Consider the following 15,011-nt stretch of genomic DNA (forward strand, 5'->3'; position numbering starts at 1 on the left):
TACTATTATAAAATAAAATATAAAACGAATATATAATTATACTTATAATGACTAAAATTGTACAATATACATTTTTATTTATTATTATTAAAATAGTTTTATTAAATTGTATTGACTATTGTTATACAAATTAAATAAACCAATTAAGAAATGTATAACTAATGCAATACTATTTCACTGTAAAATAAAAAAGTATACAACAACAATAATAATAATAATAATAATAATTATTATTATTATTATAAAACAAACCAATAAAGAAATTGATTTCTATAATACTATTGTACTGTAAAATATAACACAAGTATATAATAATTATAATCATAATAATACTTTAATTTTACAGAACAACAGTAAAATTACAGAACTATCTTCCATTTCCAGTGTGATTGATGAAACTTTCTTTGCTCATTATTTGATAGGGCATTTTTATATAAAAGTAGAATTATAATAAAATATTTTTTTCTCAAATGATGACTGAAAACCACTCGCTGGATTAAAGATGTATTGAGGAGGTTATGCAACAACATTTACTCCTGTTTTTCCCCCAAGATGAAAACTAGACGTCTCTAGCTGCTATAAACATGCAACGTAATGAGGTCATGTAATGAAACATACTACAGTTTAAAATGTTTGTTTGTCATACTGCATTTTCTTTCATGCGTGTGTGTGTTTTTTTTTAAATAGTGTCTATATTCAGTGTAGTATGCAGTAGGCAGAACATTGTTCACTTCAAACACATCCTCTGTGTGGCCACAGGTAGGGACTGTGGGTGAGGAAGAGGAAGAGGAAGGGGAATGGAAGATTCTGTTCGAGAAAGACCGTCCGCCAGCCTCAGACACTCTGGAGATTCCCAATCTCATCCCCTTCACTCAATACAGGTGAGCCTTTCTCCTTTTCCAAACGGGAAACCACTTTCACATCAATCAAATTAGCCAAAATGTGGTGAGAAACGGTCCAAAAGCTCCAGTGTGAACGGACCTTCACAAACCCGTGAACTGTTTCAGTTTTGGTGTTTAAATCTCAGTTGGTTATGACCTTTCAATATTTAAACGCTTGCTACAATCCCAGTATTCCCTACAATCTCCAGCTATCTTTTTTTGTTTGTTTCATTTCTCCATTCTCTATCTCTTTCTTTCGTTCCCCTTTTCTATTTCTCTCCTTAATTGATTTTCTCAAGGTCTTGTGGAAAGATTGTCTTCTGATTCTCGGCACACAATCTTGTCCTAAAGGGATTACAGATGATCAGAGGCTGTAGAGATCTGTTATCCTGTCCAAAATCCCCTGTTACATATGCCTTGCAGGTTCAGGATGAGGCAGGTGAACATTGTGGGTTCGAGTCCCTTCAGTCAGCCCTCTCGTAAGATGCAGACCCTGCAGTCGAATCCAGATGTGGCCCCGGCAGACCTCACAGTGTTTTCTGCAAGTGAAACCAGCCTGAGGATTCGCTGGGAGGTGAGAAAGGGACAAACACACACACACACACACACAATCCTCAAACAGTTACGGTCAAGTTCACACCAAATCCAGGTTTTCTGCATGTAAATGTGATTTTGTGTTCTGCACTATACTGTTAAAAAGTTTGGGGTCAGTAAGAATTTTTTATTTATTTTTTTAAGAAAAAATATTTATTTTATTCAGCAATGATGGATTAGATTTCTGAAGCATCATGTGACACTGAAAACTGGGGTAATGGCTGCTGAAAATTCAGCTTTTCCGTCACAGGAATAAAATACATTGTCAAATATATTAAAACAGAAAATAGTTATTTTAATTTGTAATAATATTTCACAATATTACTTTATTTTTTTAGCAAATAAATGCAGCCTTTTTGAACATAAGAGGCTTCTTTCAAAACCATTAAAAAATCGTACAGACTCCGAACTGCTTCTACATTTCTGCACATTTGATAGTTAATATATTTATGTGTAGAACGATGATATGATTTTTTAATTTTCCCAATCAGAGTAAACCATGATTAAATCAAATAACATTAACAGTTTAATGCAGGATATAAAATACCATACATAAAAAGCCTTTTCATTAATGAACACAATATTGAATTATTTTCATAATACACTGCTACATAATGTTACAATAATGTTGCAATATCCACATGGAATTTTACAAAAATATTTGAATACTTTTAAAATGTCACGGAAGACTTCTGTGATGACATCAAACTCAAATGCCATCGAATTGGTGAAGTCTACATCAGACATGCATACATGATAAATAATTGTGATTTTGATTTTAGTGAATTTTAAAACTGATAAAAGCATGTATCATTAGCACCAGACAAATAGATTATTATTTTGTATTTTTTTCATTCCCTCTAATATTTATATGCCATTTATAAGAACCAAGGAGCTTTAAAAGGTTTTTTTGCTGCATGGAAACAAGGTGGTTATGGATTTTCGTGTGAACATTATCATTAAAACTGGAGCACTCATGCAAATATAGCGATTTCCGCACACTCAAACACGCAGAGATAGACACAAATACTGTCTGCTGCACACTTATGCTGGAAGAGTTTGACAGCTTACTTTTCCTCTCTGTTTTTTCTGCAATCACGAGCCATGGTGTCTGTCAGTATCAGATGTAATTGCTGTTATTTACTCCTTCAATTCTCCTTTTTTTTCCCCTCTCACCTTTTCAAAGCCTGAAGAGCGATCGAAGAATTTGAGTTGTAGAGGCACATAACATGAAAGCTGTCATTTCATAAGACAGGATTCCATTTAATCTAAAAAACAGCTCCTGCAAAGCCTCCGCTGGTCGTAGCAACACATTTGTGGGGTGCTGTTGCCGAAAAAATGACCCTCAGGACATAATAGTGCTTGATGCAGTACTTCACAAGCGCTGAAAACGAAAACAGTGACCTAACCTCTTTTTTATGGATTATAATTTATTAAGCTCTTACTAAAACTTCCATGTAGCTGCCACTGAAGAAAAGGTTATACTTTTACCGCTCCCCTGTCATTTGCCAAGTAAACCCACGTTTCTCGAATTTTAATGTCTTTAATGAGGAGAATTTACACTGTAAGATGTATTTTATGAGCAGTTGCTGTGGAAATGCATTGAGTTTCAGAAGTATTTAGACAGCTAATTTTCATTTCTCATAATGAGGTGAACTAGCAAAACCATTCCGCCTGTGCATTTTGCAAACACAAAAACCTGAGTCTTATTCACTAGCCACTCATAATCTAGTTTAACTGGTTTCACCGCCAACGTAAAAAAAAAAAAAAAAAAAGTTGCCAGCCACCGAAAGCATTTTTGATAATTTTCTCCAAAATGTATTGGCCCCCATAATTTGTTGTGTGAATACCTGTACACACAATATATCAAAAGAAAGAACAGAGCCTCTACTTAAAAAAAAACTAAAAAAAAACTTCATTCATTCTTTTTTATCAACCCTTGATTGTGTGTAAGTTTCATAAAAAAGCAACATTTTGAAGAAAAAGCTGAGAAAAGCAAAAAAAAATTCAAAGACTAACGTGCATTAGCAATTTAATTTATCGCTTGTTTCTGCTCCTTTTTTTCCTGTGTTTTGATCCAGAGATTCAGTACTTTCAGACGATGCGTAATAGCGCCCCCTACCGTGAAACACGTCCTAACAGTGAAAACACGGAAACCCAGAGTTACCTCATGATGGAAAATTTCGTCAAAGCTGACCTAGTTAACCAGGAAAGTTAACCTGACTGAAAATAAAACAAGCTCATCAACAAGCTTATTGCTTGTTGTAACCATGACTAGTTAGAAAAAAGAAAAAAAAACTCAAATTTAAATGGATGAGATAGCTTTGTTTTGTTTTTGATATTGCAACCAACTAAATATTCAAAGCTTATTGTGGAGACCATTAGGACTGAAACATTGATTTGGCCCGTATTTATGAAGTCACTTGCATTCGTCAGCTAGCCAAAAGCATTTTTAATTGAAACGCTTCAAGCAGTCAATGTACTGAAGCTGTGAACATCGTAAGGTTTGGAGTGGGTATTAAAAGTACTAGGCGAGCAACCATGTGCAAACTCTTGGCATCTGATGCTGGGAAATGTCTCTGAGCCATGTGCCAATGCGCAACGCACAGCTGAAGCAGGCGAGGGACTGAGCTGCATTACAGCCAATTTCAAATGTCATTTAATTTATGTTTATGAGGAGATTAAGGAACTTCCTTTCTGTTTGCTGCACACAATTTGACGCTTGTGAAGGTTTTCATTCATCCAGATCATCATAGAACTTAGCTCGGTGACATTCATTTCCAATTCATGTTGAGTATAGATTAACTTGCAGAAAATTAGTTCAACTATTTTAGCTCTTAAATTTCACTATATACCAATATAATTGCCCAAAATGTGTTTGGATAACTTAAGTTTCTCTTTAAACGTTTTTTAAGTCTGATATTATACACTACCATTCAAAAGTTTGGGGTCGGTAAGATTTTTTTTACATGTTTTTGAAAGAAGTATCTTACGTATTCCAAGGCTACATTTATTTGATGAATACAGTATTATTCTTCAAATAAATGTATTATAGTAGTATACAGGAATATTGTTACAATTCAAAATATATTAAAATCAAAAACAAGTATTTTGAAATATTCTTCAGTCACATGATTCTTCAGAAATCATTCTAAAATACTGATTTTTGATGCTCAAGAATCATTTCTTATTATCAATGTTAAAAACAGCTGCTAAATATTTCCGTGGAAACATACTTTTTTCAGGATTCTTTGATGAATAGTAGTAATACGTTCAAATAATAAAGTTCAAAAGAACAGCATATATTTGAAATATAAATATTTTTGTAACAATTTAAATGTCTTTACTGTCACTTTTAAACAATTTAATGCCATTTAAATTTAATCCAAACTTTTAATGGTGGTTTAGAAAACAAAGTAGGCATGATTACATTTTTTTATTTAAAATATTTTTTTGTGTGAAATATTTTGCTTGAAAAGTTGAGCACACAGTATTTCAATGGACAGCATTTATTTGCATTTACTTATTAAATAAATTAAAGCATTTATTAAATAGAAATCTCTTATAACATTATAAATGTCTTTACTGTCACTTTTGATCAATTTAATGCATCCTTGATGAATAAAAGTAATAATTTCTCTCATTGTTTCCACAAAAAAAAACTGTTTTCAACATTGATAATAATAAGAACTGTTTCTTGAGCACCAAATCATTATATTAGAATGGGATTATATACATTATATTAGAATGCGGCTTTGCCATCACAGGAATACTTTTTTTTTTTTTACATTTATTAAAATAGAAAACAATTATTTTAAATTATTTTAAATATTTCACAATATTACTGTTTTTACTGTATTTTTGATTAAATAAATGCAGCCTAAGAGACTTCTTTCAAAAATTGTAGTTTCCAAACTTATCACCGGTACTATGCCTGAAATCTTCAAAATGTTGTATCCTGTCACACAGTTTAGTTTGTTAGCCATTCTATTTAGAATCCAAATCATAGTTTTTGGGTCTTCTTATTGATGTACTGTATGTGTGTCAGAGTCTCTCCTGCTCCAATGTTTTCCTCTTCATCTTTTGTAGCCTCTTCCAGAGCCAGCTTATAATGGAAATCCTGAAAGTGTGGGATACCGTGTGCGTGCACAGAGAGCAGACGGGCTCGGGACGCCCCGGATGGAGACGGTTTCTGAGCGCCTGTCTCGAGAGGTGACAGTGGAGGGACTCGAGGAGTGGACGGAGTACGAGCTGAGCGTTCAGGCCTACAACGGCATCGGGCCTGGACCCTGGAGCAGTCCTGTGCTGGGCAAAACTAAAGAGTCAGGTGACACACTGTGCTTGCTTTAGATGTAGCTTCTCCACTTTTGATTTGACAAAAGTAACGATCAAAATAAATGATCAACGAAGTTTGTTTAATATTATTTGTTCCTGTATTTGAGGAAAAGAAACAAAATATAGTTGCTGTTTTGCCTGTAACCAGATTAATTATGTTGATGCATCATTTTGCATTTCAGTTGTGTTTTAGAAGAAATAAATCAAATATAAGACAGGTATTTATGTAAAATTCTTATAAAGACATGTCATTTGATTTTCATATTAATACCACAAGTTTCTGTAACAAGCTTTAAAATTAATAAACAAGCTGCAGTTTAGCCAGCATCTCACTAGCCGATTTTTAGTCGCAAGCCTCATTTGCATAGTCGCTGGAAACTCAGATGGAGTATTTGCCCGAGGCCGCGTCTCTCAGCGGGTGGCCGTCAGCAGACCTAGCGACTTCCTGCTGAGTTAATGATCTTGACATCTCAACATCCAGAAAGTATGAAATGATCAGAGGCAGCTGGTGGCACTCGTGTCCTTGGCAGTGGCCACTTACTGGTTTCAAACATCTGATTGCCCATTAATTTTTCTGTTGCTTGTGACTCAATATGCATTCTAAAACATCATGTTATAGAGGTCACGCTCATAAAGAGTCATTTCTCGTGGAAGAAATGCTTTAGAACTGAGCATACTCTACTGTTCAAAAGTTAGGGGGTCAGTAAGTTGTTGTTTTGTTTTTTTTAAAGAAATTAATACTTTTATCCAGCAAGGCATTAAATTACCAATAAGTAATGGTAAATAAAAAAATTGTATTAATAAAAAACAATCTACAGCATCAAAGCAGCATATTAAAGTGATTTCTGAAGGATCATGTGACACTAAAGACTGGAGTAATGATGCTGAAAATTCAACTTCGCCATTACAGAAATAAATTACATTTCAAAATATATTAAAATATATTTTTTTATATAATATTGCTCTTTTTACCTCATTGTTGATCATATAGATGCAGCCTTGATGAACATAAGAGACTTATTTCAAAAACATTAAGGGCCAAATTTACCAGTACCAACAGCTTGCGCCAGCACAAACCCTCTTTTGGCATTAAAAAATACTGTCAGGATATACGCAAAAAAAATGAGCACTGAATAGGCATGGACAGTTATTTTTGCGACTGACCTTAATGCATATGCATTTGTAGGAGTTTCCCTTTCAGACGCAAAATTTATGGGAGGAGAGTATTTAAACGAATCACGCAAGGCGATTTACTAATGTTTGTGCTAGTCAACTTACTGTTATTTGCGCCATTATTTACCGCCCAAAAAAGCATGTCTTAACCCGTTTTGTGCCTGTGTTGTTTGTTGATTACCCGCACCTGATTATCATCGCCTCTGCTTGTTTGCGACCCTATGCTAATCTGCGCTGTTCTTGGTATAATGCATGGGTCATTATGGAAATGATCCGGCTGCGTCTATGTTCTTTAATTTGTACGTCGTCAGTAGATCACGCGCAGAACTTTCCACTCCCATTGCCGCTTTTATGGAATTGCGCTCTCACGCTAATTTGCCCTGTTTAGTAAATCTGGCCCCAAATATCTTACCTTTCTCAATCGTTTGAACAGTAGTGTACCTAGAAGAAAAAAAATCCATTGACTATAGAAATTCCGCAACTTTTTTAATAACCTTTGAAGATTTTATACATTTTCAAGACTTTTCCAGCCCTAGAATATCACACTTTAGAAATCCTTCTTACACTGAAGAACCGACAAACTACTTTTGTCTCAGCAGATGCAAAAGTTGCAAACACATTTTTTTCTGCAGTTCTACTCTAACAGAATAAGAAAGTGTCTTGTCTTTTTTTATCACTGAAGCTGTGCATGAACATATGCCGGCAAGCCCTGAAGGAACAAATACACATTACCCACATTAACAGGGTAAAGCTTTGAACTGTATCTTAAATCAGTCCATTACAAGTGTTTATGCTCACCAGTTCTCCTGTTCTTATATCACTGAGCTTCACATGACAGGGAATCAGAGAGAAAAGTCAGAGGCTGTTGTGTAAGCTGTCAGCCCTCTTCTCTTTTTAATCAATGAATGTGACAGACTTCAATAGAAAAGCGTGAGATTTTAGCAAAGAAATAGTCAGTAAATGCGAAACCCTGACCAAAATGATTTGTTTTGAGTCGGCTATTGAGACATGGGCCTTAGGCTAATGAACTGTATTACTTGCTAAATTTGTTTATTCTTATAATTATTCATGATAAATGTCACTATTGGTGTCTTTTTTATCATATTGTTATAGCTTTTAAGTGTTGTAAAATCACTGTAACACAGCCTTGAGTAGGTTTTTGCTTTACTATAAAATGGCTTGTTATATGGGTGTGTTTTCAGTTCCCTCTGGCGCCCCTGAAAATGTGACCACTGAAGCAATGAGCTCCACGAGTGTATTGGTCACCTGGGGTTTAGTCCCTGAGCACCAGAAGAATGGACACATCCTTGGTTACAAGGTACGGTTACTATATCAAAGGGAATGCTTTGAGACCCTTAAAATCCCCCACAGACTTAACTGGAGAGTTCTGTCTGCCGAAACTCTGTAGCAGGGTGAATTTGTACTGTATATGGACACGTCTGACTGGAATCATTTTAAATTGCTTTTTCAGGCAATCAATTGTTATTAAAGTTCACCCAAAAATGTAAATTCTGTCATAACATGTCGTTCCAAACCTATATTATTTTCTTTCTCCTGTGGAACACAAAGGTATTTTGAAAAATTGCTGTTCATTTTTGACAATTAAAGGCATTGGGATCCAAAATAGTGTTGACAAGTAAGACTGAGCAATATTTCAAAATATTCTTTCATCATTCATCGAAATATCTTGTTTTATGTTCTCCAGAAGAACACAGGTTTAAAACAACATGACATCCTTATCTAAATGAGAATTATGATTTTTGGGTGAATTATCCCTTTATGAAATGACAATTCACCCTATCTATGTATGTTATAGATCTTATTGTAAATGATTCATCCATGTTTCCTTTCATTTTCCAAATTTTTTTTACCTTGAAATGTTTAATCAAAATGTCATAACTTGATCTTTCGGCGAAACGACACGCTTCTCTCTGATGACGTATGATTTGCTTCTATCCAATCAACAACCAATGGATAGTGCCAAGTCCACGTCCTACATTTTTTCAGATAATCTGATACACTCGGATATTTGTCACAGTATGGAATAAAAGATCGGTCGCTACTTCCATTTCATTGAGACTTTTAAGTGTTATGTCTTAAAATGTACAAAAAATCCCATGGGCTTTCTTTGAAGGAGGCAACTGAGCCATATCCACATGTAGGCACCTAGGCTCTTTTGATCTGGGAATGTAAGAAACCAACCAGAATACCCTAACAACCACATAGCAGAACCACTCAGAAGCAACTCTGATGCACCATAGCAAAAAAAGTATATGGCGTACACTTCTACACATCTAATGTTTGTATCATCCGCCAAAGGCACTTTATACCACAAAGCGCTACTTATACGCATATCTACAAAAGTTCTTCCTCATGCTTTAATGCACATATTCAGCCGGACATAGTTCATATTGAGTTCATTTTGAACACATCTATAAACTGTGTTAAGCTATTGAAAACCATGTTTGCTGCTGTTGCTTGAATAAGGCTTTGTCAAATTTTTGCTTAGGCTGTGTAGAGTGACATGATGCAAGATCATGAAATTGCTGAAACAGTTTTTCCTTTTACACACTGTCGGAAGAAGCCAATTGATAAAATGCTTAGACTGTAAAAAGTAGGGGGAAATGAAATAACACAATTAATTATTGATCTCTTCTGAAGTCAAGACCCAAGTTAGGCAAAACTGGAACTGATATCTGAAGAAACAGTGATATTTAACATGCAAAAGTCGTTGACGCAATGCTAAGGTTTTGTGAGCGGTTGCTAGGTATGTGGTTACCTACTGATCCAAGTCAAAAGAGTTCATCTCTACGTCTCTATGATATTCTGATCCATTTTATCCTCCACCAGTGGTTTGCTCAAATCCCTAACCTTTAGCATGAGTAATAGTAATTAACAAGCACTACTACACACTTACTGTATACGTATGTTGTTGATTTTAGGATGTTCCAACACTCTATAGCACATCAAAACTGTTTCTATGTGACCTATATTTCCCTTTATCTCTAGGTATTATACAGAGAAAAAGATTCTGAGCGGGCTCCCCAGGTCCAGCTGGTGAACGGGAACCAGACTCACTTGCTTCTTTTAAGGAACCTTGGCAAGTTCATCGTGTATGAGGTCCAGGTGCTCGCATTTACACGTGTCGGAGATGGACCACCCAGCCTCCCCCCCACAGTTGAGAGAACCAAGGATGATGGTAAGCAACCAATAAAATCAATGCATCACTGAGCAACATGCATCATCTAATTCTTCAGATGTTCCCACTGGTTATGACAAATCGTACATGCATAATAAAAGCAAAAATAAATGTTCGCGCAGACACTGGGTCAAAATTAGACTTTGAGTGAAAGCTACCCATTTAGCAGATGTTGCTTCACACACTCACACTCCAGTACACACGCACACACATTCATAATGGTAGCTCTAAGTTATGTCTTGCTTCATGCTCTGGTGGTTTCCAGCTGTGCCCAGCATTCAGACTGGCATTACCTCCCACGTGGCTCTAGACACAGACAAACACAAATGCATATTCGCTGACACACTCGCCTGGTCTCCCGGTGCCCCCACTGCATGAAACCTCATCTTGCATCATTGTATCGCTTGAGTCACCTGTCTGAACCAAACTCTCACTCACACATAGAAAAGAAAAACCACTAATGAAACTAATGAAAATTTGCTCCCAGACAGCAATGACATTAAATGGTGACTACATATCAGATATTTCTTCTGAGAAAAAAGACCCCAGTATTCTCAAGTCCATCTCCTGTTTCTCATTAGAGCCTAAAACTGTGCATGTGAAAAAGTCGGCAAATAAAAGTCAGAGATTCCCAGCTATATGGGCGCTTTCATTTTATGACCCATTTAAAAGCCTTCTCAGTTCTGTAATTAGCCATTAGAAAAATGTCATTGTAATAAAGTAAAGCAATCGCTCATTTTTTATTAAAAAATAATAATTACTTAAATTATTCAATATTCAACTACTATAATTATTTTATTTATATGAATATTATTTTGTAATTTTATTATTCATTTTACTTATAAATTTATTTATAATTAAATATTAAATATTCAGTACAATTAAAAAGGATCAATTTTGTGAATTAAATATTATTTTGTATATTTACTATTCTTTTGTTTTACAAATTTACTGTGAATTTATTACTAAAATGCTTTTCACATTGCAGTAATGAGAGGTTTTTGTAAAATTATGGAGGCAAATGTGCTTAGTTATCACGAAGCTAATGGAAAAAAGTAGAAAAAAAACAAAAAACTGGATTCTTTTGAATCTGGATAAAATATGGCACAGGCATTACTTGACAGTTTTCATGAGATTCAACCAAGTGAGAGAACCTCATTAAATCTCCTGAGCTATAATAGAGCAACCTCTGAGCAATAAAATTTCCTTCGGGAAGCTTCTCTCAGAAATATATACTCGCATGTTTGCATTCATATATCCCCAGCACAGGGAAGTAAGCGCTGCCATCTTCCCCTTTGAAATGAGTGAGTGTGTTCATATGTGAACTGTGGAGTCTTGCCAGCGGAATGACAAATGCCCTCTTTCTGTCATTTTTCTTAATCGGCTCAATGGAGCAACATTCATTCGGAAATGTACGGGGAGACCAGGGATACCAGATACTGGAATGTCTGTGTGATTATTCTCTACACACACTGACTCACACACACATATCAAAACTAGTGGATTACCAGCGCTGTTGGCCTAGTGTCCACTGGCAGAGTTAAATGTGTTTGATGAGGGATTATGAATCACTAATATTTATATTTATGGATTTATGGAATTAGAAGTTTACAGCGAGGCTTTGTATGTGCGTGTTAAGAGATTAAAATGTCATATTTATCGTGGCCGAGATAAAAGCTTGGTCCCACAAACAGGTTTTGAAGTGTTTGAAATGTATTCTACGTTTGCAGAAATCAGTGTGTGGACTACAGTAATCTGGTTTAAATACCATGTTCGACTGTGTATCCTCTCTTACCCTCCCTCTCTTCTCTCCAGTTCCTGGTCCGCCTGTCAGGTTGGTGTTTCCAGAAGTGCGTCTCACGTCTGTCAGGGTTGTCTGGCAACCTCCCTCAGAGCCAAACGGTATCATTATGGGTAAGAGAACATAGACCTTACACAGCCAGCCACACACATTTACCTAGCTATATAAATGAGGACTTCTGTTGTTTTAGTATCATAAAATGTAGGATAGCATTGAGGAAATCACTGTTCTGTTGTTTTTATATAAAGCTATAGAAGTACTTCTATCTTTGCAAAGGTTACAAGAATGTAATTTCGTCTCCTGTAAAAAGTCTCCTGTAAGTTTGTTCCCATTGCACCCTGAGCCATTTGAAATTGTATTATTGCAAGGACATGCTGTGTATTGCGTTTAAGTCAGTTAGTATGTGCGCGTGTCATGAGATTTTGTGAATTGGGATTTCAACCGTGTATTGAGATTAAACCGCCTCAGTTTTGCCGTTATCAAGACTACGGGACGTACTGATGCGCAGCTATAGATGACTGGATTATGGACACTTAACCACCCATGATGGATCATATAATCCCTTAATAGTGATAGAAATGTGAAGCCTCTTTACCTCGGATGATCTCTTGCCTTTCTGTCTGTTTTCTACACACACTCGCACACAGAGCTCTCTGCTGATTGGATCAATCGTTCCCTGTAGGATTGAGCTATATAAACCAAAAATCTTCAATCAGAGCAGAGCTGTCAGTGTTCCAGCGCTCATTTTATCCTCCCAGATCTTTGTAATATGTTTCATACGTGAGGATACGCCGATAATGTGACTTTCAAACAGCACTTTCAATGGGTCTTCCCGTCTTCTGTGTTGATTTTCAATTACTGAACGTCTGGCTGTATGGTGTGAATGAGGCATTGATGCCTTTAAGAGACCTTGGAGGCATTTCAGATAGAAAACCTATAAAATTATTAAGAAAAGAAGAATTTTGAAGAATAATAAAGAATATTAATTTGTAAGAATAATAAAAAATTATAGCGCCATTAAAGGAGCATTTAAGTGGTCCATATGATGTGCTATATTCCAAGTCTTCTGCAGTCATACATAAGATTTTTTATAACATTAATAAGAAGAAGAAATATCTCTTAAGCCCCAAATCAATATACTGTATTAGAATGATTTCTGAAGGATTACATGACTTCCAAAAACATCAAAAATTAGTGTGTGCGTGTGTGCGCCTGTGTGTTGCAAAACAATGCAAAAATGATTTTTTGCAGTGTATATTTTATGCTAAACATGTCATGCATCATAATCTGTTGTTGTTGTTGTTGTTGTTTTATATAGCTCCTAAATGAGTTTCAGTGATAATGTATTGAAAGCGAGAGCCTGTTGGCAAATATTGATTGGTGAAATGAGCCGAGTTCTCTCTCTCTGGTGTCTCTTTTTGCTCTGGCATTTAATATCTCTTTTTTTTTTCTCTCTCCCTTTTTGTCAGTATCTCTATCACACATGATCATTCTCTTTTATTCATCACACTCTTTCTCTTGTTCTCTATCAGGCTCTCTGTCTCTCTTATATCTCTCATATTTTATCTCCGTCTCACCTTTGCATTGATTCATTTATGGACTTAAAGATGAAGTTTGTAATTCCAGTGCTACTAGAATCACCAAATGGAGTTGCGAAAATAATTACTAGTTTCCCAAACACCGCCACTGCCATTGGTTGGATAGACATTAGTCATTGATTAGGCCAGTGTTACTGTGAATCACTGTTTTACAGATCAAATGAATAGTCCAGCAATCAATTGATTGGCTGTAAAGTATTTATTAGCACGGAAATCAGCAGTTTTAGACATTAACTGATAAGCACAAAACATAAGATACATCTCTTTAAATACAAACAAGACTTTATTGAACTATTATGATTATACCTGGTGCGATAATAGCCTCATTGAAAACTCAATGCGAGGGCTAAAATAATGATTTTTGGGTGAACTATCCCTTTAATGCACCAGTTCAGGTCGAAACTGTAGGTATTACTTGTGTTTCTTGGATTGCGTCTGTGAAGGGGGTTCCCTTATCTGTCGTCGTTCTCTAAAAGGGGTTTCCAAGGTTCGTTGATTCACGTGCGGTCCGGTGACGTCTAGGGAAGCCAATCGCGATGGTGCGTTGGCTGATGATGAAATGCATAGTGTCATAGGCAGGTAGACTTTAGGCTTAACTTTGAAAAGAAAGCGAAATCAAAACTTTGAAAAGAAACTAAATCAAAAGAAAGAAAAGAAAAACGAGACTAGACTGAAGTCATTTCTTCATTTTAGACTAGATTAGAACAGAGCAGCAGTTTGTTGGTGTCATGAGTTTTTAACTCTGCGGGTTGACTAACCCCTAAAAGGGATTCTGACCAATTAGAAATTGTCTTTAGCTCAGGGCATAACTGTTTTTTCCTCCTTTTACATTATATAACATGTCGCTTTCTCGGTCAATTTAGTCATAATTTCTTTAATGGGAATATGATACGTTTTACTCAAATTTGATTAATATCAACATTTAACATTCACACACATACCAAACATCTAACCTCCTATAAACTATTCAATAGTTTCTCAAAATGGCAACAATGAGTGATTAAAACATAATTCTGCATCTTGCTCTGTTTTGATGATGTCATCACAGCCTGATTTGCTCCAAGGTCCTACAGTTGGTCTAGATGTTCACACAATTACATTTTGGGAAATCAATATAAGAATTACTTATAGTCATCTAGCCATATTAAATAATTAGTTCACTTAATATTCTGTAATTATTTACTTTGGTCAAACCTGTAAAACTGTGGAAAACAAGGTTAGACAGTGTGCTTTTATGGTGCTTGTGAATCCTTTTTGTACCTTACAATCATCCTATACCTTGTAATTTCATGGAAAAAAGCAAATGGTACATTATTCAAAAATGTTTCACGTTCCACAGACAGAAACTCATAAACGTTTGGAGTGATATGAGGATGAGTAAATGATGGACTAATCCTTTAAGTTGGGATAGGAGAAAGTATTTTAACATT

The 15,011-nt window shown here is 35.5% G+C and overlaps 1 protein-coding gene across 1 annotated transcript in view; it reads left to right on the forward strand.

Annotated features, from left to right (window-relative positions):
* sdk1b (sidekick cell adhesion molecule 1b) overlaps positions 1-15,011 on the forward strand; it is a gene marked incomplete at its 5' end in the record, with an annotated part of 224,774 nt that overhangs the window by 176,325 nt on the left and 33,438 nt on the right. The window contains 6 exons of the mRNA XM_084091359.1: positions 760-881; positions 1,305-1,455; positions 5,565-5,802; positions 8,186-8,301; positions 9,993-10,182; positions 11,998-12,096. Coding sequence (XP_083947485.1) covers positions 760-881; positions 1,305-1,455; positions 5,565-5,802; positions 8,186-8,301; positions 9,993-10,182; positions 11,998-12,096 — 916 coding nt within the window. The remainder of the gene's footprint in view (positions 1-759; positions 882-1,304; positions 1,456-5,564; positions 5,803-8,185; positions 8,302-9,992; positions 10,183-11,997; positions 12,097-15,011) is intronic.

This window comes from Abramis brama, assembly GCF_963993115.1.
Source record: "Abramis brama genome assembly, chromosome: 2".
Lineage (NCBI taxonomy): Eukaryota > Metazoa > Chordata > Actinopteri > Cypriniformes > Leuciscidae > Abramis > Abramis brama.